This window comes from Oncorhynchus kisutch, linkage group LG7 (assembly GCF_002021735.2).
Source record: "Oncorhynchus kisutch isolate 150728-3 linkage group LG7, Okis_V2, whole genome shotgun sequence".
Lineage (NCBI taxonomy): Eukaryota > Metazoa > Chordata > Actinopteri > Salmoniformes > Salmonidae > Oncorhynchus > Oncorhynchus kisutch.
The window spans coordinates 22423698-22447513 of NC_034180.2; the positions used below are offsets into that span (position 1 = coordinate 22423698).

The following is a 23816-nucleotide window of genomic DNA, read 5'->3' on the forward strand; positions in this document are numbered from 1 at the left end:
CAATCTTGGTTTCATCACACCAGAGAATCTTGTTTTAGGTGCCATTTGGCAAACTCCAAGTGGGCTGTGCCTTTTTACTGAGGACTGGTTTCCGTCTGGCCACTCTACCATAAATACCTGATTGGTGGTGCAGAGATGCACCACCAATCAGTCCTTCTGGAAGGTTCTCCCATCTCCACAGAGGAACTCTAGAGCTCTGTCAGAGTGACCATCGGGTTCTTGGTCACCTCCCTGACCAAGGCCCTTCTCCCATGACTACTCATTTTGGCCGTGCGGTCAGCTTTAGAAAGAGTCTTGGTGGTTCAAAACTTCTTCCATTTAAGAATGATAGAGGCCACTGTGTTCTTGCGGACCTTCAATGCTGCAGACATTTTTTTGGTACCCTTCCCCAGATCTGTGCTTTGACACAGTCCTGTCGCGGAGCTCTACGGACAGTTCCTTTAACCTCATGGCTTTGTTTTTGCTCTGACATGCACTGTCAACTGTGGAACCTTATATAGACAGATGTGCCTTTCCGAATTATGTCCAATAATTTAATTTACCAAAGATGGACTCCAATCAAGTTGTAGAAACATGTCAAGGATGATCAATGGAAACAGGATGCACCTGAGCTCAATTTCGAGGCTCATTGCAAAGGGTTAGAATACTTATGTAAAAAAAATATTTTTATATTTTTATTTGCAAACATTTCTAAACCTGTTTTTGCTTTGTCATTATGGGGTATTGTGTGTAGATTGCTGAGGATTTCAATTTGATTCAATCCATTTTAGAATAAGGTTGTAACGTAACATAAGGCACTGTACATCTTCCTTTCTGCCCTGGGGAATGTTATAGTTCCTCTCAAAGCTTAAAGGGATACTTTGTGATTTTGACAATGAACCTGTTTATCAGTTGGACTCATAGATACCATTTTTATGTCTCTGCCTCCATTATGAAGGAAGTTTGAGGTAGTTTTGCCAGCCAGCTCTAACTAGCATTACTGTAAGGGCTGGACGTCTATGATAACAGCTAGCATGCCAGAATACTCTAGAGATCTGTCAATGTAAGGTAGCAGTATGAGGTGATTTGGCTAGCTAGATAATTGGTAATAGCCTGGTAACTCATTTGCTAATTGTTTTCCTCTTTTATTTTTAATGTGGATTGGCCTTTTGATGTCAGATATTCATGATTATATCTTTATCATGCTAAATTGCTTTATTTTTGTTTTAGGATGCAGAATGAAGAAATGGACAGACAGATGTAAGAGGGCGTCCTGCCCTCGAAAAAGACCGTGACAAGTTCATGGCCGCCAACAAGAAGAAGAAAATAATGGTTCTTAATGAGGAGGGGGCAGCTGTGCCCATGGCACTGCACTCGACTGCCTCTCCCCCTGACCTAGTTGGTGCCCTAAAAACAGGGCAGGCAAGTGGAGTTGTAGCCAATGAGGAAGCAAATATTGCAGCAACATCCACTCCAGGCTCTGCAATGGGTGTCGCTCTTACAATGAACTCCACTGTCATTTCTAATAACCAACCAGAGAATTTACCACCAGAGAGCACCCGCAGAGGTATCAAGGTGATGTTGGACAGCAACAACATGTGGAATGAGTTCTTCAGATGCAAAACCGAGATGATAGTAACCAAACAAGGCCGGAGAATGTTCCCTTATTGCCGCTTTCGCATCTCTGGTTTGGATCCCTTCCAGAAGTACAATCTGCTCATGGATATCAACCCAGCGGACAACAAACGTTACAAGTGGACTGGGCAAAACTGGAAAATGAGTGGAAAGGCAGAAGCCCATATGCTGAGACGGATCTTCATCCACCCAGACTCTCCATCTTCTGGTCACCAATGGATGCAGAACCCAGTTTCATTCTACAAGCTTAAGCTCACTGACAACACCATGGACCAGGAGGGTAATGTCATTTTGCACCCAATGCACCGGTACTTACCGCACCTCCATGTGGTCTCAGCTGAAATGCCTACGGAGGATATTCAGCTCAATGGGCATGACGTAATAACCTTCACCTTTCCTCAGACTGAGTTCTTTGCTGTAACAGCCTACCAGAACTTACGCATGTCTCAGTTTAAAGCAGACTTCAACCCTTTTGCAAGTGGACCCTCTTGGGCTCTAAAGCTGAAAACGAGTCCCTCCAATGATTCAAAGAAGAATGAAACCAGCTCTCCCAATGAACTCAAGCCTTTGAAAGGCTTGAATGGCCTGAAATCTTTAATGGCTGCAAAACACAGCTCTAAAGACACTTCAGCAGTAGATAAAGGACTCCCCAGCGCGGATGCTCAAAATGTTACACCTGCAGGCAGTGAAACCAGATCTCCCAGTGAGCTCAAGCCTGTGAAAGGCCTCAGTGGCCTGAAGGCTTTGATGGCAAAACGCAACTCTAAAGACACTTCAGCAGTAGATCAAGGACTCCTCATTCCAAATGCTCAAAATGTCACCCTTACATTTGGTGACAAATCTGAGGTCAACAGCCATCGACCCAGCTCCATGCTGAAGTCAAGTCCCTCCAATGAGATGAAGAAAGACCCCAGCAAATCTCCCAATGAGCTCAAGTCTGTGAAAAGCCTGAATAATCTAAAGTATTTGATGGGGAAACGCACTTCTAAAGATACTTTTGCAGCAGGTCAAGGACTTTTCTCTTCCGATACTCAAAATGTTATGCTTGCAGAAAGTGACAAGTCCAGCGTCAAAATATGTCCCTCAAATGAGTCGAAAAAAGACCACACCAGATCTAACAATGAACTCAAGCCTGTGAAAAGCCTGAATAACCTGAAGTCTTTGATGGCAAAACACAACTCTAAAGACACTTCCCCGCTAGATCAAAGAGTCCTCAGCGCAGATACTCAAAATGTTTCACTTGCTGACAATGACAAGTCCTGTGTCAACTCTATTGGGCCCAGCTACTGCACTCCAAAGTTGATATCAAGTCCCTCCAATGAGTTGAAAAAAGTAGAAACCACATCTCAGAAGGAATTCAACCCTCTTAGAAGTAATCTGAGGTCTTTGATGGCAAAGCGCAACTTTAAAGACACTTCAGCGGTAGATCAAGGACTCCTCAGCTCTCATGCTCAAAATGTTACACTTGGAGAATCTGACAAGTCAAGTGTTAATGATCATGCACCCAGCTCTTGCAAGAAATCAAGTCCTTCCAAGATGAAGAAAGATGAAACCATATCTCCCAAGGTGCGCAAGCCTGTGAAAAATACCCGAAAGTCTTTGCGTGGAAAACGCAATTTCCTGAAGACTTCAGTAGCAGATCAAGGACTCACTACCTCCGATGCTCAAACTGCTATAGTTGCAGACAGTGAAAAGTCAGTCTGCAAGAAAGAGTCCACTGATCAAAGTTCCTGGTAAGTTCTCAAGTTCAGTAAGCTGCATGTTAGCTCTTTACTTTAAAATGCACTTCTAATCTTTTGCATTTATCTTTTGAACAGTACAATAGGTCCTCCCCAAAGTAACTTCACTGAGCTGATTCGGGAGTGTCATCTGAAAATAAGAAGGTGCAATGTGGAGATAACCAATACAGCTTGCAATGTTGAGCAAACAGACACTAAGGGCATGGTTGCCAAAGGCAAAGTTGTGGAAGTAGCTGTGAATTACAATTTTTCCCAGATTCCTGACGTGTTGTCGAAAACTATTACAAAGGTGGGACCCCAGGATGATGGGAATACGATTGACAGTGAAAAGGACCACCTCTGTTCATCTCAGTCCCAGGAACCTGTGAAGACCCCTGTGTCTATCAATGACCATTCAGCAGATGAAGTTGAAAGCAGTCAAAAGGCTTCCCAAAGCTCCTCAGTGAGCTCTGAAGCAAAAAGGACAGGTTCTGATGAACAGCAGCAGGGGAAGGCTAAACCACACAAACGACCTGAACCTGTGCCTTTGCCCCTGCTTGCACTCTATCTTCAACAGTTGAAGTCGAAATCCAGACCTTTTAGGACCAAACCAAAATCTCCTTTGCCTTCTACTTCATCCCCATCTTCTGCAGTTCTAACTACTGACCCAGCCACTGACCCTACTGGTCCAGCAATGGTCCCCACTGGATATGCTGTTCTTCCAGCCAGTGATTCTGTAGTTCGAGCCACTGACCCCACTGGGCAAACCACAGACTATGCTGGTGTACCCACCGATATTTCAGTCCCAAACACAGATTTTTTTGTTCCTGCCACAGACTCATTGTTACCAGAAGCTGACCCAGTATCACTTACTGCTGATCAGTCGTTACTTGTCGCTGAACCTACCTTATCCATTACACTATCATCCCCCACTCCACCCCTCATGTCGCCTTTCCCTGACCCATTGTTACCAGCCCCCGACTCATTAATACCAGCCCCTGCCTTGTCATCCCATGCCCAAGAACTGCCATCCCCTGTACCTGTCACATTGAACCTACCGGCTGACCTATCATCACTTACCTCTGACCATCCCTCAAATGCCCCTGCGATGTCATCAACAGCTAATGTTGCCACTTTGAAACCTGAGTGTACCCCATCGTTATTATCCTCTGGCCCTTCACTAGGTGGCTTTGAGCCATCATCACCTGCATCATTACCAGATCTTGAGCCCCCTTTACCTTCCCTTGTTCAATTGAAACTGGTCCCAGCCCCATCCGTACCTGTACCTACCTCGTCATTCCCAGCCCTTGAACAATTACCGTCCCCGAACCTTTTTGTACTCTCCTCTGAACTTTCATCACATGCATCACTGTTAGCACTACCTGCCCCTGATCCTTTTTTAACAACACCCTTTATCCCATTGTTGCCTTCCGCTCACCTTAACCCATTACCCTTTGAGGCAGTCTCATTTTCATCTAACTCTCACCCTGGCTCACTTGCTCTGGACCCTGGCTTATCCTCACCTCCCCGGGACCCCGCCTCATCATTTCAAGTCAATTATGAACCATTAACACGCCCTTCTACACCGTCTCCACTCCCATTCCAGTTATCTCCTTTTTCATCGTTAGGTCCCGACCCATTGTCACCAACCCCTTCACTTGCCGACCTCACTCACTTTTTCTCAATCTCTGATGAACTTGAGATGACGGAAGACTTTCCAAGCAGTGAGGCGGCTCCTGTCCTATGTCCTCATGTCCCAACTTTAATTACCCCTAGTGTACCAGTTGGTTCTACTCTACCAGTTGGTTCTAGTCAGCCAACCCAGAGCATTAAACCCCAGAGATCTAAGAAGAGATCTAGGACAGGAGTGAAATCTGCCAAGAGTGATCCACTCCCAGTGATTGGGGGACCCACAGATGTCACCATGCAGCCCAACCTGGAGGAAGTTGAGGAGCAGCTGTTCGTCTCTTTCACCTCCAAGGTAACACATAGTTTGTTAAATGTATTTCCATCTGTCAGCATTTTTGGTAACACTTTACTTGCATTCACAACACCTTTATGACACTGTTTACAACCCCGTTGAGTGTTACAGGTCATTCATAACAACCTTCGTACCACAATTATACACAAGTGTTGTCCTAAGAACACATGTTTTTGGTTTATCTTGGCAGAGAACAATATGTAAGTCTTAACATGACAATTACAATTGGTGCTTTGGCCAGAACTTGATCCAGGCCAGGTACACTCTTTACACCAGATCCACCTTCTCCCGGATATTGTCAAAGAAAAGTTTGTCATTAAATTGGATAATTCCAAGGGCTGTTTACTCAGTGGCATCCTGCCAAATTGAGAGATCACCAGAGAAGATGCACAACGCTCACTGTCACTAACTGTTGACCCTTTGCTACTCCAAACCTGTTATGTGAAAGGGGTTATAAATTCCTTATGTATACCCCCTTCAAGTAAAGTGTTACCGTTATTTCATGTTGTGCCACCTGTGTTTCCTCGGTTCTTGTTTAAGAGGCAAGTAAGATCATTAACAAGGAAATCCTTGCTTTGGTTATATTTGTTATAAAGTGAATAAAGGAATGTTTTTAAAATGTGTTTTCAACAGTCCACACTTTATTTAAAAAGAAAATGCAATACAGTACAATATAATACAGCATATTATAAGCTGTACAATAAGACATAAGGGCTTATAAGTGCTCATAACAAGTAACAAAGCATTCACTATATCTATTGGTTTCAAGTAAAGTGTCACATGTTTAATTATTTGCACACACTGTATATAGATGTTTCTATTGTGTTATTGACGACTTTTGTCTATCCCATTTCTAACTGTGTTGTTTTTGTCACACTGCTTGGCTTTATCTTGTCCAGGTCGCAGTTGTAAATGATAACTTGATCTCAACTGGCCTACCTGGTTAAATAAAGGTGAAATAAAATGTCAAAAGTAAAGTGTTATAAATTACAGGAAGCACTTGAAGTCCATCTAGGAGAGCCTGCATTTCATGAGACGACAACCGCACAACCTGAGAAAACCCCTGAGGCGCAAGAGAATGGTACAGAAAACAACAATTTGATCCATCATGTTCCCAAGCTGCTGTTATGTGACATCTATTAAACTATGTATCTTTCAGTCGGAGGATCTGAAACCACAGAGGAAAGAATAGCTGCTTTCGAGAAGGTTCTTTTGGACGATCTGAAGGTTATGAAGCATCGGCAGGTCATTCATCCTGTGCTGCAAGAAGGTAACGCCAAAATAAATGGCAGTGAATGACAAGAGTTTTACTATTTATTTTTCGACAACTTACTTGCACACTAGCATGGGTAATGTCCCACTTTGCTTTTCATGACAGTGTTCCTGTCATCTTTAATGCTACTCATGATGGTAGAATGCTTTTTCATGATGCATAGTCTACGCTTGAAGATCGCTTACCTGTCATCTGTCTTCCTTGAAGTTGGACTGAAGATGAGCTTACTGGATCCCACTCTGGTCATCGACCTGCAATACTTAGGCGTCCGTCTACCTCTACCGTCACCCATGCTATGTTTAGGACCAAGCACTGCAGGATTGGCATCTCCAAGTTAGTAGTCGTTTGTTATTAGAGTTTCTGTTTTGGCCAAATGGTTGAGAGTATTTGTTCAATAACCCGTTTAGGGTTTTATGAGGAGAAGTTAATACATATTAAAAGGAGACATTGTTAATTGTTATACCCTTCCCCCCCCCCAGGTGGTTCAGTTCCCTTTGTTTCCAGGACGGGCAAGACAACAGACTTCACCCAAATCAAAGGCTGGAGAGATAAGATTGTCCCTTCAGACTCCTCAGCATCCGCCAAGCCTGACGGTATAATATTTACAGAAGAATCCTTATTTTCTGAATCGATTAGATACTCCTTTGTCGGAAATATTGAATGATGCTTTAATGGTGACAAAACAAGAAGAGGGGATACAGACTGTTTATTCTTGACGTTTTAGCTCTGACCGGAGAATATGAGTGGAGTTAAGCGGCTCCATGTCCTTTCCACACTCACAGGAAGAAAAAAAACTCCCGCTCCAAATTTGCTCCCATTCATTAAAATCACAATTTAACCAACACCCATTTTTGTGACTATGTGGAACTACCAATTGGTTTTTAACTATTGAAACCAAAACATATGGATTTGAATGAAAAGTATTTGAATAAACATGAAAAGGTGAATGTAAGAAGCTAACATAATTTTTTAAATAGGCTACATGTCATATTAAACAGCATGTAAACACTCTAAATCAGTCAGGAGCCAGACAGGGACCCTAAGAAGGAATGTAAATTAATTATTAAGGCTATGTTATTACAATTATTTCAAGGCTATAACCTACAACGAAATACATTGTGAAGCATTTGCGAGTGTGACACAATAGGCCGCTATGGACATAAAGTGCTCAGTATTTAATAAACAACATTTCGTTCTATTAAATCATTATAGTCTATAAATTGCGCATATAGACTGTGACTTACTTAGAATTAAATACAAATTAAATGAAAAATGACTTATTACTGCCTTTTGAATTCATTTTTAGAAACAAGTTTGACCAGTCTGTGGATTCAGGCTCATGTGATGGTGCCTGGACAGCCGGCTAGCAGCGGAGAATACCCTCTCCACACTTACAGAGCCACTGGGGATGCTAAACACCCTTTTGGCCAGGCTGGGCAGAGATGCATAGTTTTAGTTTTAGTTTTTCTATAGGTATGCCTAAAGTTTTTTTAGGCAAAATAACCCAATCAAAACGGAAAGCTCATTGAACGTGGGAATATGCCAGGCGCCAAAATCAATTATGGCCTATTGTATAGATAACAAAATGAACCAAACGTTTAAGAGATCTGATTTTAGTTGATCATGACTTTGCTACAATGACACACTTAGTTATCTACCCACCTCGTTCCTTTCTTTTAGCATGTGCACGTAGTAAGTACACCATCATACTTTTGGGACAAGTGTCTTTACAGATTCCACAATGATTCTTTTTATGTGGATGTTTGATGTAGCCAGCGTGTAACAACTTCCATATTCTGTGCGTAGAACAATGGCATCCGGTCTGTAACCTAAAAGTTTAGCAGGTGACATCCAATCCGTACAATTAAGTAGATAATCCCTCTCTCTTTGTAAGTCTCCTTGTTTTAGTACCTGTGTATTTTATCAGATTCTTTATGAAAATATTTAGAGAACTCCATGACGGTAGCTAAAGCAAGGGGCTTTTAGCAGCACACAAGTAGCCTACAAATGCATGCTGGGGCGGGCATGCTCGAGCTTATGACGGGAGCGCCACTGGAGTGAAATTGGAGTGGGCGAGAAGGTAGACTCTCCAGCCTTTGGGAATCTCGCTCCACGCTCCAGTCAAATTGGGCACTCTCCTTTTCTCGCTCTGTTCACATACTCTGGCTATGATGTCTTGAGAAAGGCCTTACATTAACCAGTGTCTGCAATATCCCATCTTCTTGTTTTTACTCTAGTATGTAGCCCAATAGGCTTTAAAGATGGCCCGAGTTCAGATGTGGTCCCGAAGAACCTGTCGGCCTTCTGCAGTGACATGTTGGATGAGTATCTGGCTAACGAAGGCAAACTCATCGACGAGCGAGCTGCCAGTTTCACCCAGACCACCGTCGTCACCCCTGTGACCTACCAGCTGCCCACCAAGAGCACCAGCTACGTCCGAACCCTGGACAGTGTGCTGAAGAAACAGGCACCGGCACCTTCTACCACCTTTGTCCCCCCATCCAAAAAAAACAGACTGCCCCTCGCATCCAAAGGACCTAAAAAATCTGAGAAATCTGAAAAAAGGCAACAGAAACAACGCTCAAAGCAGAGCAGAACTAAACCAACTTCTGCGCCAACACCATTACAAATTGCGCCACCGCCATTGATGGATCACGCAGCCCCGGCCATCGCCCACGACGACACAATTAAAACTGTGAAAAGGACTAAGAGGAAGCCGAGGGTCAAGACTCCTCCACCAGCGCAAAACTCTGTTGTGTCGAGGCCAGAGGTAGAAGAGCCACCCCCCCCTGACCTGGCTCCTGTGGAGGGCGACTCAGAGCCAGAGTCTGCCGCTACTGAGACCAGGGTTGTTGTTCCTGGGTTGACCAAGGCCTTTCTCAGACAGAGGGAGCTGGAGGACGGGGTTGTCTGGGAGGGCAAGCATCAGACCTGTATCACAGAGGACAGGGCAACAGTCGCCCTCACCTCGCTCTTCACTTCAACGGTAAGATCAGTTGCACCCATACACCATTACATCTGCTATTTGACTCATTTGTTGGGGTCTGACATGATGGAGCATAGACATTTTAGAGCACATTAATAGCTTCGATCTTATTTTGTGAGTGTTTAAACCAGCTCTACAATGGTATCCCTGAGAAATGAGCCATACTAGCACTTAATTGTCTGCATTTACTTTCCTCTTTTCTCTTCAGGGCTTTGTTTGTGAGAATCCTGCAGCTCCCATTAAGATTGTAAAGCGCAGTGCTCCTCCCTGCCTTAATGCGTTCTGCCGGCTGGGCTGTGTGTGTGCCAGCCTGGCACAGGACCGTCGTATTACCCACTGTGGAAAGATTGAGTGTATATTTGGCTGCAGCTGCCTCAGGCAGAAAGTGGTTGTGCTCAAAAACTTAAAAGGACCAGATTCCAGTGCGTCTGAAGAGGGCCCGTCCAAGAAGAGCAAGAAGAGAAAGCGGATGAGGATGGCATATAGTGAGTGTCCTCTAGTTTAAAAAACGACCGAGTTATGAAGCTCTATGACTGGTTCAAATAAATAAAGTTGAAAAAATAGTTTCCATACAGAAACAACTTTTCTATACTACATTAGATGAAATACGTTGATGCACTAGTCGCAAAATGTGTCCATCCTAATGTTGCAGTTAAATGACATATTTTGTATTAATTTCTGCTCATTTACCGGATTATTTTCTAACTTCAGCTCTGAGAGAGGCGGAGACCGTATCAGAACCAGCTCGGCGTGTGAGAACTTTGTGGAAGCACAACGATGGAGAGATGGACCCGGAGCCCCTCTTTGCCCCAACACCAGTCTGTCTTCCATGGCTTCCATTACAGGAAGAGTCTCCAGCAGTGGTGCGTCGTAGAAGGGTGTCTATCTATCCATAAGTGTTAGATACACCACTGTAAAAGTGGTATGTATATTCTTACCCCCCTGCCTTTTCTAAAGGTGTATTTTTTGCAGGTGAGAGCGGAGGAAGGGACCATGACATGTGCCAGAGTGCGTTTGTTTCAAAGCAAGAGCACAAACCGACCTGAGGACATTGACAACCACTGCAAACCAATAGACTCCTCACCAGGTAAGTTCACTTAATCAAATTTGTCATAATTTTCTTAATTCCAAACATCTGTCTGCGATTTATATCTATCAGTCCATAAACCACGTCAATAATTAGTTGCATCCAACAATCATAGCCTGCCCTGAAATGTATTTCTAATGGCTGTTGACTTTGTCTCTTGATGTAGTGAGCCCTTCCAGGAAGTCAGAGAAGTCGCCCTCCCACGGTTCCCAGTACACAGAGCCCTGCAAGCGTCTGGAGATCGTGTCTGAGTGTAAGTGGAGGAGCCTGGCGGACAGGAACTTGGTGCTGAGGATTGTTTGTGAGCACATGGCCCAGGACCACCTCACCAACCCCTTCTGGGTCAAAGGCTACCTCATCAAACCCGTGTCTCAGACCCTGAGGAACGACGGCGAGAGCTGCTCTGTCCACTACAAGGTACATATCTCTCAGGTCTCGCGACCGGACGGAGTGGAGGAGGCAAACAGTGAGGAGGAATGGATGAGAGAGGAAGATGAAGAAATGATGGAGGAAGAGGAGGGGGAGATGGAGGAGCTGAGAGGGGAAGATAAGGAGGTGGAGGAAGGACAATGCGCAGAGGAGAAGCAAAGTGAGCAGGAGAACAAGGCTGTGGGGAAGAAGGGTCTGAAATGGAAGGGCCTGCCTTTCTTAATAGGAATTTCTCCTGCTGGCCTCCTTACTGCCAATCTAAAGCAGATAGAAATCTCAGACAAGGAACTTGTCACGGTAAGCATTTTAAATACCTAGAGTTCCCCCCAAAACACATCTGATGATCAGTTCATTTTCCTACTTTATTGATGTGGAACGACACCATATTCCCTATGTAATGCATAGGGTGCTGGTCAGAATTAGTGCACTACAGTGCCTTCAGAAAGCATTCCTATCTTTTGACTTATTCCACATTTTGTTGTGTTATACCCTGAATTCAAAATGGATTAAATATTTTTTTTTTTCCTCCCGTCTTCACACAATCCCCCATAATGAAAAAGTGAAAACATGTTTTTAGAAATTGGAGCAAATGTATTTTTAAATGTAAGAATTCACACCCCTGAGTCGATTTGTAGAAGCACCTTTGTCAGCGATTACAGCTGTTAGTCTTTCTGGATATGTCTCTAATAGCTTTCCACACCTGGATTGTACAATATTTGCCCATTTATTATTTTCAAATCTTAAAGCTCTGTCAAATGGGTTGTTGATGATTGCTATACAACCATTTCCAGGTCTTTCGATAGATTTTCAATTAGATTTAAGGCAAAACTGTAAGTCGGCCACTCAGAAACATTCACTGTCTTCTTGGTAAGCAACTGGCCATCTGTTTTAGGTTATTGTCTTGCTGAGAGGGGAATTCATCTCTGGAAAGCAGACAGAACCAGGTTTTCCTCCCGGATTTTGCCTGGGCTTAGCTCCATTTCGTTTATTTCTTTATCCTGAAAAACTCACCAACTCCTTAACGATTACAAGCATACCCATAACATGATGCAGACACCACTATGCTTGAAAATATGGAGAGTGGCACTCAGTAACGTGTTGTGTGTTTGGTGTCAAATCCTGAAACACTTTGCATTCAGGACAAAAAGTTAATTGTTCAGCCACATTTTTTGCAGTATTACTTTAGTGCCTTGTTGCTAACAGGATGCATGAAAATCTGTATAGGCTCAACTCTAACTGTTTTAAAGTCACTATTGGCCCCCATCTACCAATAGGTTCCCTTCTTCAGGAAAGCATTGGAAAACCTTACTGGTCTTTGTGGTTTAATCTGTGTTTAAAAATCCACTGCTTGACTGAGGGACCTTACAGATCATTTTATTTCAGATGTAAATTATTTATTATACTGAACAAAAATATAAACACAACATACAACAATTTCAATGAAATAAATTCATTAGGACCTAATCTATGGATTCCACATGACTGGGGAAATGGGTTGGCCTGGGAGGGCATAGGCTACCCACTTGGGAGCCAGGTTCACCCACTTGGAGGCCAGGCCCAGCCAATCAGAGTGAGTTTTCCCCCACAAAAGGGCTTTATTACAGACAGAAATACTCCTCCGCATCACCCCCCCCCCCCCCCCCCCCTCAGACGATCCCGCAGGTGAAGAAGCCGGATGTGGAGGTCCTGGGCTGACGTCGTTACACGTGGTCTGCAGTTGTTCCGGTTGGATGTATTGCCAAATTCTCTAAAGTGATGGAGGCTGCTTATGAGAGAGAAATGAACATTCAACTCTCTGGCACCAGCTCTGTTGGACATTCATGCAGTCAGCATACCAATTGCACGCTCCCATCAAAACTTGAGACATCTTTGGCATTGTGTTGTGTGACAAAACTGCACATTTTAGAGTGGTCTTTTATTGTCCCCAGCACAAGGTGCACCTCTGTAATGATCATGCTTTTTAAGCAGCTTCTTGATATGCCACACCTGTCAGGTGGATGGATTATTTTGGCAAAGGAGAAATGCTCACTAACAGGGATGTAAAACAAATTTGTGCACAAAATCTGAGCAGATTTTTATTGCGTGTGGACCATTTCTGGGATCTTTTATTTCAGCTCATGGAACATGGGACCAACACTTTACATGTTGCATTTTATATTTCTTCCACACTTTGACATAATGGGTTATTGTGTGTAGGCCAGTGGGGGAAAGAATCTACATTTAATCCATTTTAAGTTCAGGCTGTAACACAACAAAATGTGTAAAAAGTCAAAGGGTGTGAATACTTTCTGAAGGCACTGTAGAGAATAGGCTGCCATTTGGGACTCACATAATATCTAGCTCTGAGGAGAATACACATGGTCCATTGCTACTCACACTTTCCCCTGTGTATCTGTAGGTGAATGGCAGGTCCTACCCCAATGCCAAGCTACAACTGGGCATGATGGGAGCCATGCACCCAGCCAACCGACTTGCTGCTTACCTCATGGGCAAGTTACGGAGGCCTACCGGTCCAGAGCCGTCTATGGCATCCTCCGTCTCATCACAACTCATCACACCCCCCTCAGAAACCCCTGAAGATGCGAGGTCCTCCACGGGACAACCGGCCCAGTTGACAGCCACTCCTACCACCAGTCTTAACATGGTTACCACCACCAGTGTTCCCTCTGTCGTTTCAGTTGCCGCAGGCCCCAAGTCCATTGGTGAGAACTACTTTTTGTTGTTAATCGTACCTGGAATAATAGTACTATTTAAGCACCTCAGAGGTGTGATATAATTAAGCAATAAGGCCGGAGGGGGTGTGGTATATGGCCAATATACCACTGCTAAGGGTTGTTCTTATGCATGACGCAACACAGAGTGCCTGGAAACATCCCTTGGCCGTGGTATATTGGCATTATACCACTTACCCCCGAGGTGCCGTATTGCAATTATAGACAGGTTACCAATCTAATTAGGGCAGTAAAAATAAATATTTTGTCATACCCGTGGTATACGGCTGAAAGCCGTGGTATATCAGACTCTATACCACGGGTATGACAACACATGTATTTTTACTGCTCTAATTAGCAGCAGGTGTCCACATACTTTTGTAGTGTATATTGGCCATATACCTGACCTCCTCAGGCCTTATTGCTTAGATATACCACGGCTAAAGGCTGTTCTTGGGCACGACACAAAGCAGTGGAAAACTGGAATATTTTTCCTTTTACAAACCAGTTACCTACAGAGAACAGTAAACAAGTATTTTTTTGCATGATATATTGTCTGATAAACACGTCTGGAATGTTGTTTCAGCCAATCGGCATCCATCCTGTATAGAACATTTTAATAGTTCAATTACAATTTGTTTTTTAGTCTGATGCAGAAAGGTGTTTTCCCTCAGAGCAATTTAAGTTTGTTAGCAGTATCAGATTCACACATGTACACAAGTCGCGGGACACTGAACCTCTACCGCCATCTCTGCTCCACAGTGACTAACCTGCCCCCAGCGGGAAAGGTCTTCACACGGTTTGTGGTCAACCAAATCAGCTCCTCACAGCAGAGGCTGCTCCTCACTAGTGATCCTCCACAGTCGTTGAGTAGTATTCAGCAGCTTGCCGTGCCCTCTACCTCTCTGGTAGAGGTAGCCTCAGGTAGCTCTTATGCCGGTTCCTCCACTGGTACACCCAGTCCTGCCACCATTATTAGAAAGCCCCTCTAATCTATTTGTGCTGCTATCTTTAGTCCCCAGCCTTCCACAGGCTAACCGTTGGTCCCATGGCCTGCCACTTTCATATTGTCTGTTTGTGGTCGTGACTCGTGACACATATGCATAGTGCTAGCCTTTTACGGCTGCTGTCCCTGTACAGGGACCAAATCAGCGGAAATTTCAGAGAGCCAACTAATAGTACTCGATACAACTCAAACTTTCATTAAAACACATGCAGGGTACTCAATTAAAGCTACACTCGTTGTGAATCTAGCCAACATGTCAGATTTGTAAAATGCTTTTCGGGGAAAGCATGAGAAGCTATTATCTGATAGCATGCAACCCCTGAAATACCCAAAGGGGACGTAAACAGAAATAATTAGCGTAGCCGGCGCTTCACAAAACGCAGAAATAAAATATAAAACATTCATTACCTTTGACGAGCTTCTTTGTTGGCACTCCTATATGTCCCATAAACATCACAATTGGGTCTTTTTTTCAATTAAATCCGTCCATGTATACCCAAAATGACCATTTATGAAGCCCGTCTGATCCAGGAAAAAGCACCTTTCCAAAACGCAACAGCGTTTTTTAAAATAAAAAAAGTTGCCTATAAACTTTGACAAAACACTTCAAACTACCTTTGTAAACCAACTTTAGGTATTAATAAACGTTAATAATCGATCAAATTGATCACGGGGCGATCTGTATTCGATAGCAGCAAGTCTTGAAATCATCGTCCATATTCTCCCTTTCATAACTTCCTTCGGTGGACCCCAAGACAGGAAGTGCCTATTCCTTATCCCACCAAGGATAAACTACAACTGAATTGCCAGTACTGGCGACATCGTGTGGAAGCTGTAGGCATTGTAAAAGGGGCTCTATCTATTTTGCCTTGCCATAGACAATACAGAGACTGGCGGATGGATATTTTTGTTTTGTTTTTGGTGAACAGTTTTCCTTGGGATTTTGCCTCCTAAACACGTTCTGTTATAGCCACAGACATGATTTAACCAGTTTTAGAGACTTCAGAGTGTTATATGTCATATGCATTTACTATATTCCTTGCATGAGTAGCAGGACGTTGAAATTTTGCGCAATTCTTAACAAAAAGCTGCGTAAATTCGCAGCCTCCCTAACAGGCTAGCATAGCTCTGTTTAAAATCTTCACCCTTCTTGCCCATATCCCTTCTTGCCCATATCCCAAATCTGTGCTCTTCCCATCTCATCCTGGGTTGCTCTGATGTGGTGATTGTTCTGTGCGGTGCGTGGTTGTTTGTGGTGCGTCTTCTTATCCATGCTGCTTTCCATCGTTGTTGAGAAACAGAAAGCTTTGTTTTTTTAGGTGATGTGTCTCTTCCAAAGACCTCCCCAAGCAGCGGAGTGGTTACTAGTCCCCCCATGCTGGTGCTCCCTGACCCAGGGACCAGTAACGCTGTCAGAATGGCGTGTCCTCCTACGTCCCAGACCCCGACCCCTCTCATCCCCCTGACCCCTCTCGCAGCAGGGCGGAGGATGGTTCTGCAGCCGGTGCGGAGTGCCTCAGGGACCACCCTATACCGGAACCCTAACGGACAGCTAATCCAGCTGGTTCCCCTCAGCCAGCTGCAGGCCCTCAACCCCAACCTCGTCATGCGCAACAAGGGTGAGTGTCTGACAGTTGAGGCAGGGTAGCCTAGTGGTTAGAGCATTGGACTAGTAACCGAAAGGTTGCAAGTTCAAATCCCCGAGCTGACAATGTACTACAAAATCTGTCGTTCTGCCCTTGAACAGGCAGTTAACCCACTGTTCCTAAGCCGTCATTGAAAATAAGAATTTGTTCTTAACTGACTTGCCTAGTTAAATAAAGGTGTAAAAAAAAAAAAAAAAGACTGATTATGTTAACCCCTTAGTCTCGTGGGGATTGGCTTATATGGATAGGGCTAAATAATGTTTTTTGCAGAAGAAATATGGAAAGCATATGCATAACCATCTTAGCAGCCCCGTCTTTACAGAATTACTGTTTACTTTATGCAATCCAAAAAACGGTCCATTTATTAATTGCTCTCTGTGTCAGGTGGGTATAATTTGAACGCGTGTTTTATTGCCAACATGACTGACAAAATCATACAATATGATCTTGCTGTGTTAAGCTGTCACAGGGAAATTCAGAGAAGCATATCCTAATTTTGGTGCGCATTGAATGGAGTCGAGTGCATTCCGATGTGTGGTGCAAAATATAACAGACATCGGCACATTCTGTTCAGGACAACCCAGGGTATAACGTCATTTTGTTACTGTACATCAAACATAGTGATCATAAACCAGGGTTCATCAACTAGGTTTGGCCTCGGGCCCAATTTTTTACGAGCTAATAGTCAGCGGTCCATAACATTTGGTTGAAGTTGGAAGTTTACATACACCGTAGCCAAATACATTTAAACTCAGTTTTTCACAATTCCTGACATTTATTTTTAGTAACAATTCCCGGCCTTAGGTCAGTTAGAATCACTTTATTTTAAGAATGTGAAATGTCAAAATAATAGTACAGAGAATGATTTATTTAAGCTTTTATTTCTTTCATCACATTCCCAGTGGGTCAGAAGTTTACATACACTCAATTAGTATTTGGTAGCATTGCCTTTTAAATGGTTTAACTTGGGTCAAACGTTTCGGGCAGTAATTTTGCCCATTCCTCCTGACATAGCTGACGTAACTGAGTCAAGTTTGTAGGCCTCCTTGCTCGCACTCGCTTTTTCAGTTCTGCCAACACATTTTCTATAGGATTGAGATCAGGGCTTTGTGATGGCCATTCCAATACCTTGACTTACTTGTTGTCCTTAAGCCATTTTGCCACAAATTTGGGGTCTTGAGATGTTGCTTCAATATATCCACAATTTTCCTTCCTTGTGATGCCATCTGATGCTGCCACCCCCGTGCTTCACAGTTGGGATGGTGTTCTTCGACTTGCAAGAGTCCCCGTTTTTCCTCTAAACACAACGATGGTCATTATGGCCAAACAGTTATATTTTTGTTTCATCAGACCAGAGGACATTTCTCCAAAAAGTACAATATTTGTCCCCATATGCAGTTGGAAACCGTAGTCTGGCCTTTTTTTATGGCGGTTTTTGAGCAGTGGCTTCTTCCTTGCTGAGCGGCCTTTCAGGTTATGCTGATATAGGACTTGTTTCACTGTAGATATAGATACTTTTGTACCTGTTTCCTCCAGCATCTTCATAAGGTCCTTTGCTGTTCTGGGATTGATTTGCACATTTCGCACCAAAGTACGTTCATCACTAGGAGACAGAATGCGTCCCCTTCCTGAGCGGTATGACGGCTGTGTGGTCCCATGGTGTTTATACTTGCGTACTATTGTTTGTACAGATGAACGTGGTACCTTCAGGCGTTTGGAAATTGCTCCCAAGGATGAACCAGACTTGTGCAGGTCTACATTTTTTTTTTCTGAGGTCTGGCTGATTGCTTTTGATTTTTCCATGATGTCAAGCAAGGAGGCACTGAGTTTGAAGGTAGGCCTTGAAATGCATCCACAGGTACACCTTCGAATTGACTCAAATTATGTCAATTAGCCTATCAGAAGCTTCTAAAGCCATGACATAATTTTCTGGAATTTTCCAAGCTGTTTAAAGTAGAGGTCAACCTATTATGATTTTTCAACGCCGATACTGATTTATTGGAGGACATGTTTTTATTTGTAATAATGACAATTACAACAATACTGAATTAACACTTATTTTAACTTAATATAATACATCAATAAAATCAATTTAGCCTCAAGTAGATAATGAAACATGTTCAATTTGATTTAAATAATGCAAAAACAAAGTGTTGGAGAAGAACGTAAAAGTGCAATATGTGTAAGAAATATGTGTAAGAAAGCTAACTTTTCAGTACCTTGCTCAGAACTTGAGAACATATGAAAGCTGGTGGTTCCTTTTAACATGAGTGTTCAATATTCCCAGGTAAGAAGTTTTAGGTTGTAGTTATTATAGGAATTATAGGACTATTTCCCTCTATACCATTTGTATTTCATTAACCTTTGACTATTGGATGTTCTTATAGGCACTTTAGTATTGCCAGTGTAACAGTATAGCTTCTGTCCCTCTCCTCGCTCCTCCCTGGGCTCAAACCAGCAACACAACGACAACAGCCACCACATCGAAGCAGCGTTACCCATGCAGAGCAAGGGAAACAACCACCCCAAGGCTCAGAGCGAGTGAAGTTTGAAACGCTATTAGCGCGCGCTAACTAGCCAGCCATTTCACTTCGGTCACACCAGCCTCATCTCGGGAGTTGATAGGTTTGAAGTCATAAACAGCGCAATGCTTGACGCACAACGAAGAGCTGCTGGCAAAACGCACGAAAGTGCTGTTTGAATGAACGTTTACGCTTCTGCTTCTGCCTACCACCGCTCAGTCAGATACTTAGATACTTGTATGCTTGTATGCTCAGTCAGATTATATGCAACACAGGACACGCTAGATAATATCTAGTAATATCATCAACCATGTGTAGTTAACTAGTGATTATGATTGATTGTTTTTGTAAGGTTGCAAGATTGGATCCCCAGAACTGACAAGGTGAAAATCTGTCTTTCTGCCCCTGAACGAGGCAGTTAACCCACCGTTCCTAGGCCGTCATTGAAAATAAGAATGTGTTCTTAACTGACTTGCCTAGTTAAATAAAGATTAAATAAATAAAAGGGGAAAAAATCGGCAAATCGGCATCCAAAAATACCGATTTACGATTGTTATGAAAACTGGAAATCGGCCCTAACTAATTGGCCATTCCGATTAATCGTTCGACCTCTAGTTTAAAGGCACAGTCAACTTAGTGTATGTAAACTTCTGGGCCACTGGAATTGTGATACAATGAAATAATCTGTCTGTAAACAATTGTTGGAAAAATGACTTGTGTCATACACAAAGTAGATGTCTTAATCGACCTTCCAAAACTATAGTTTGTTAACAAGAAATTTGTGAAGTGGTTGAAAAACTAGTTTTAATGACTCCAACCTAAGTGTATGTAAACTTCTGACTAACTGTAGTTAGTATATAATAATAGCACAATTGGCCTACACTACAAATTCAACAACATTTTTAACACATCTGATTAGTACATAATAAATTAATTGACAATAACATAATCATTTTGATCTGATCACGCTCATAAAATCACCTTGTCTCTATTCAAGTTAGCATAACAAGTTAGCTATATTCTCAGCACCAGGCGCTGTTCACCTATTGTTTGCGTTGCAGTTGCAGCTTTACGTTTCAGCACCACAAAATGGTCCGCTGCCTGCTTTATTAGTTGACTGTCTCCTGCATTCTCTCTCTTCATGAATTAAGTTCAAATGTAACTTTTGCATTATTTAGGTAGGGTAACTTCCTTCTTGGGACATCGCATTTGGGAGTTTTTGCATCTCGGATCTGGGATTAGTTTTATTCGTTTTTTTTATGAAATGTTGGGGCAGTGTGGGGCCAAATACGATTGCTGATAGGCCAGATTTGGCCGCAGGCTGCCAGTTGGGGTACCCTGTCATAAACGATGACACTGTAGAGTACATTTGTTTAATGGATGGGAATGTGAAGTGCACATTTAGACTGTTTGGCTTGATTGTATAACATCAAAGCGGTATTTATTATAATCCTCAATGTCTCATCTTTCAAAAAATGTTGTCCTCTTTAATTTACAGTATTTCCCACACTCAGACAATTTTATTTTTTAAGTTGCCCAATTAGCGGGAGGCATGGGGCATCTTCTTGTCACTCGCGGTGCTAAAGTTCAGAATGGCTGTCAAGTCAGAACCCACACAGAGCTGTGAAGAGGAGACCCTGAGCTCTGACGTCATGTATAGAACGTTAATGTACAGCCACTGCGTTCCAATTTGGGCCTGATCAATGTAAAGGGTTAATTAATAACCATTTTATGGAAAAAATGATTTGAACATTTTAGACGGATCAGGGAGTTCTATAGTAGTCTATGTATAATGTGAGGTTATAATCTCCACTGAATGAGTGCTGTGTGAATACATAAAAAAAAATTGTTGTGTATTATAATAATTGGAAAGTTGCAGAACTTTTTCTCCTTTTTCTTTTCAGGGGGTTTGATCAGCTTAACCACACCTGCGTGCTTGGCCTCGGGATCCACAGCCACCCTTAACAGCTCCCCCTCCACCACCTCTCTCACCACATGGCAGAACACCATCACCAACGTCCCCCTGGTCCCTTTCACTGTCCCAAAGACTCCAGGCAGCACCACCACCCCTAAAACCACGCCTCCCGAAGTCACTTCCTCCATACCAGGCTCCAAGTCTTTCAACACCAGTAAAGTTAATCTCTCACCCGCTGAGACAACTAGCGGGACGTACACTTTGAAGATTGTTCCTCAGACGGGTAACAAGGAGCCCATCATCATCAAGTGTCCCAAGGTGCCAGCCCAGCCAGCCCAGGGCTCCTCCAAGGTCATGCCTATAGTAGGGGGCTTTACTGTGCTGCAGCCTTCCCCGAAAACCACAGTAATTACTGTCAAATTCCCAACGAAGACTGTTATGGAAACAGGTGTCCAAGCTGCCACCACCACCACAGTGGACTCCAATGTAGACTGTAAGGTCACGTCTGAGCTGTATAATTGGATGCTGCCTTGCCAGAAAAGCACAAAAACCCCTGTAAGCCACAAGTTTAAATTTATTAAATCTGACACTATCTCCACAACAGACTCCAGTACAGATCCTAAGATCCAGCCTGAGGTGGGACGAGTGCCCCCCAAAATCCTCAGACCCCCTATAACCCTGGTTCCAAAGACAGATGCAACTTCGACATCTATCTCGTCAGCGGACTCCAATGTAGACCCCAAGCTCTTTCCTAGGATGGCTTCTGTCAATCAACCCTACCAGACCTTGACAGGACGACCGAAGAAGAGGAGGAAGGAGGTTGAGGTTGTGGATCCGGTGGAGGATGAGGACGACTCTGACGACATGGACGAGGGGACGGATGAGGAGACGGACAACTCATCTGACGAGACGGATTGTGTTAATTCCTGTGTTAATGAAGAGGATCCCATCGTCATCAGTGTAAGAACTCTTTAAGCTTTATCCAAGACACATCTGTTTTCATATTCCGTCACCTAAACAGTAGAGTAGTCTGTCCCTTTCTTGGTTTGTCCTATTTGTGTGGGTAGGCCCGGGCTAATTTAGATGTTAGTTTGCAGTTTGCACCCCATGATAGCGCTCCTTTCTGTCGTGTCCTGTAGAAGCAGCTGAAGCACAAACACAACGTGCTGGAGAGGCATCGACGCTCCGAGCTCCAGGGACGCTTCCAGCAGCTGAGGGAAACACTGGAACTTGACGAGAAAGCTGCTAAAATTAAAATCCTCAACGACGTAAGCACCAATAAGTCAATAAAACCCCTTGAATTAAAGGGTGCTTCCCAAATGGCACCTATTCCCTATATATAGTGCACTACTTTTGACTAGTGATGGGGGGCGGGGGGTTGATTTAGTTGCATATGCCACCACCACCACAGTGGTGTTATTTTGGACGATATTATACTGATCAAAACTATAAATAAAACAATTTTAACCATTTTACTGAGTTAGCGTTCATATAAGAACATTAGTCAGTTGAAATAAATTCATTAGGTCCTATGGAGTTCACATGACTGGGCAGGGGAGCAGCCATTGGTGGGCCTCGGAGAGCATAGCTCCACCAATTTGGGATCCAGGTCCACCTACTGGGGAGCCAGGCCCACCTACTGGGAAGCTAGGCCCAGGCCATTCAGAACAAGTTTTTCCCGTCAAAATGACTTTATTACAGACAAAAATACTCCTCCGTTTCATCAGCTGTTCGGGTGGCTGGTCTCAGACAATCCCGCAGGTGAAGAAGCCGGATGTGGAGGTCCTGGGCTGACATGGTTACATGCGGTCTGCGGTTTTGAGGCCGGTTTGGCATACTGACAAATTCTCTAAAAGGACGACGGAGGTGGCTTATGGTAGAGAAATTAACATTTAATTATCCGGTAACAGTTATGGTGGATATTCCTGCAGTCAGCATGTCAACTGCACGCTCCCTCAACTTGAGACATCAGTGGCATTGTATTGTGTGACAAAACTGAACATTTTAGTGGCCTTTTATTATCCCCAGCAAAAGTGCACCTGTGTAATGATAATGCTGTTTTAATCAGCTTCTTGATATGCCACACCTGTCAGGTGGAGGAATTATCTTGGGGAAGGAGAAATGCTCGCTAACAGGGATGTGAACAGATTAGTAAACAACATTTGAGAGAAATAATCTTTTTGTGCATATGGAACATTTCTGGGATCTTTTTTTCAGCGCATGAAACATGGGACCAGTATATATCGATACTTTGACCCCAAGTATCGACTTGTAGCGTTACCTGGCGATAGTCGGCTGTACCGTTATTTTTCATCCCATAGCTTGTTCTCCATCTTATTTTTAAAAAGGGAGCCAACCTGTTTTCAGCACTTTTATTTCCATGACCGATGGCTCTCTCTTGTCTCTCTGCAGCAGACATATAGTGAGCAATATGTTTGGAACATTAAATCATAATAAAATCCAAGTATCAAATCGCAATACATATAGAATAGTTAGAATCACAATACATATAGAATAGTTAGAATCACAATACATATAGAATAGTTAGAATCACAATACATATAGAATAGTTAGAATCACAATACATATAGAACAGTTAGAATCACAATACATATAGAATAGTTCGAATCACAATACATATAGAACAGTTAGAATCACAATACATATAGAACAGTTAGAATCACAATACATATAGAATAGTTAGAATCACAATACATATAGAACAGTTAGAATCACAATACATATAGAACAGTTAGAATCACAATACATATAGAACAGTTAGAATCACAATACATATAGAATAGTTAGAATCACAATACATATAGAACAGTTAGAATCACAATACATATAGAACAGTTAGAATCACAATACATATAGAACAGTTAGAATCACAATACATATAGAACAGTTAGAATCACAATACATATA

General features: G+C 43.0%; 1 protein-coding gene across 6 annotated transcripts in view; it reads left to right on the forward strand.

Moving 5' to 3' along the window:
• The window catches only part of mgaa (MAX dimerization protein MGA a), a 36138-nt gene that overhangs the window by 4432 nt on the left and 7890 nt on the right, over window positions 1–23816 (forward strand). For 3 of the 6 annotated variants that reach the window (XM_031828674.1, XM_020487711.2, XM_031828675.1), the window contains exons 2-16: window positions 1210–3347; window positions 3432–5313; window positions 6307–6394; window positions 6473–6583; window positions 6794–6919; window positions 7066–7179; window positions 8824–9572; window positions 9781–10057; window positions 10284–10435; window positions 10545–10659; window positions 10826–11385; window positions 13487–13790; window positions 16125–16424; window positions 20878–21848; window positions 22028–22156. In XM_031828674.1, the coding sequence (XP_031684534.1) occupies window positions 1282–3347; window positions 3432–5313; window positions 6307–6394; window positions 6473–6583; window positions 6794–6919; window positions 7066–7179; window positions 8824–9572; window positions 9781–10057; window positions 10284–10435; window positions 10545–10659; window positions 10826–11385; window positions 13487–13790; window positions 16125–16424; window positions 20878–21848; window positions 22028–22156 (7944 nt within the window). In that variant the 5' untranslated portion in view covers window positions 1210–1281. The remainder of the gene's footprint in view (window positions 1–1209; window positions 3348–3431; window positions 5314–6306; window positions 6395–6472; window positions 6584–6793; window positions 6920–7065; window positions 7180–8823; window positions 9573–9780; window positions 10058–10283; window positions 10436–10544; window positions 10660–10825; window positions 11386–13486; window positions 13791–16124; window positions 16425–20877; window positions 21849–22027; window positions 22157–23816) is intronic. The other 3 variants (XM_031828676.1, XM_031828677.1, XM_031828678.1) reach the window with 3 other exon arrangements.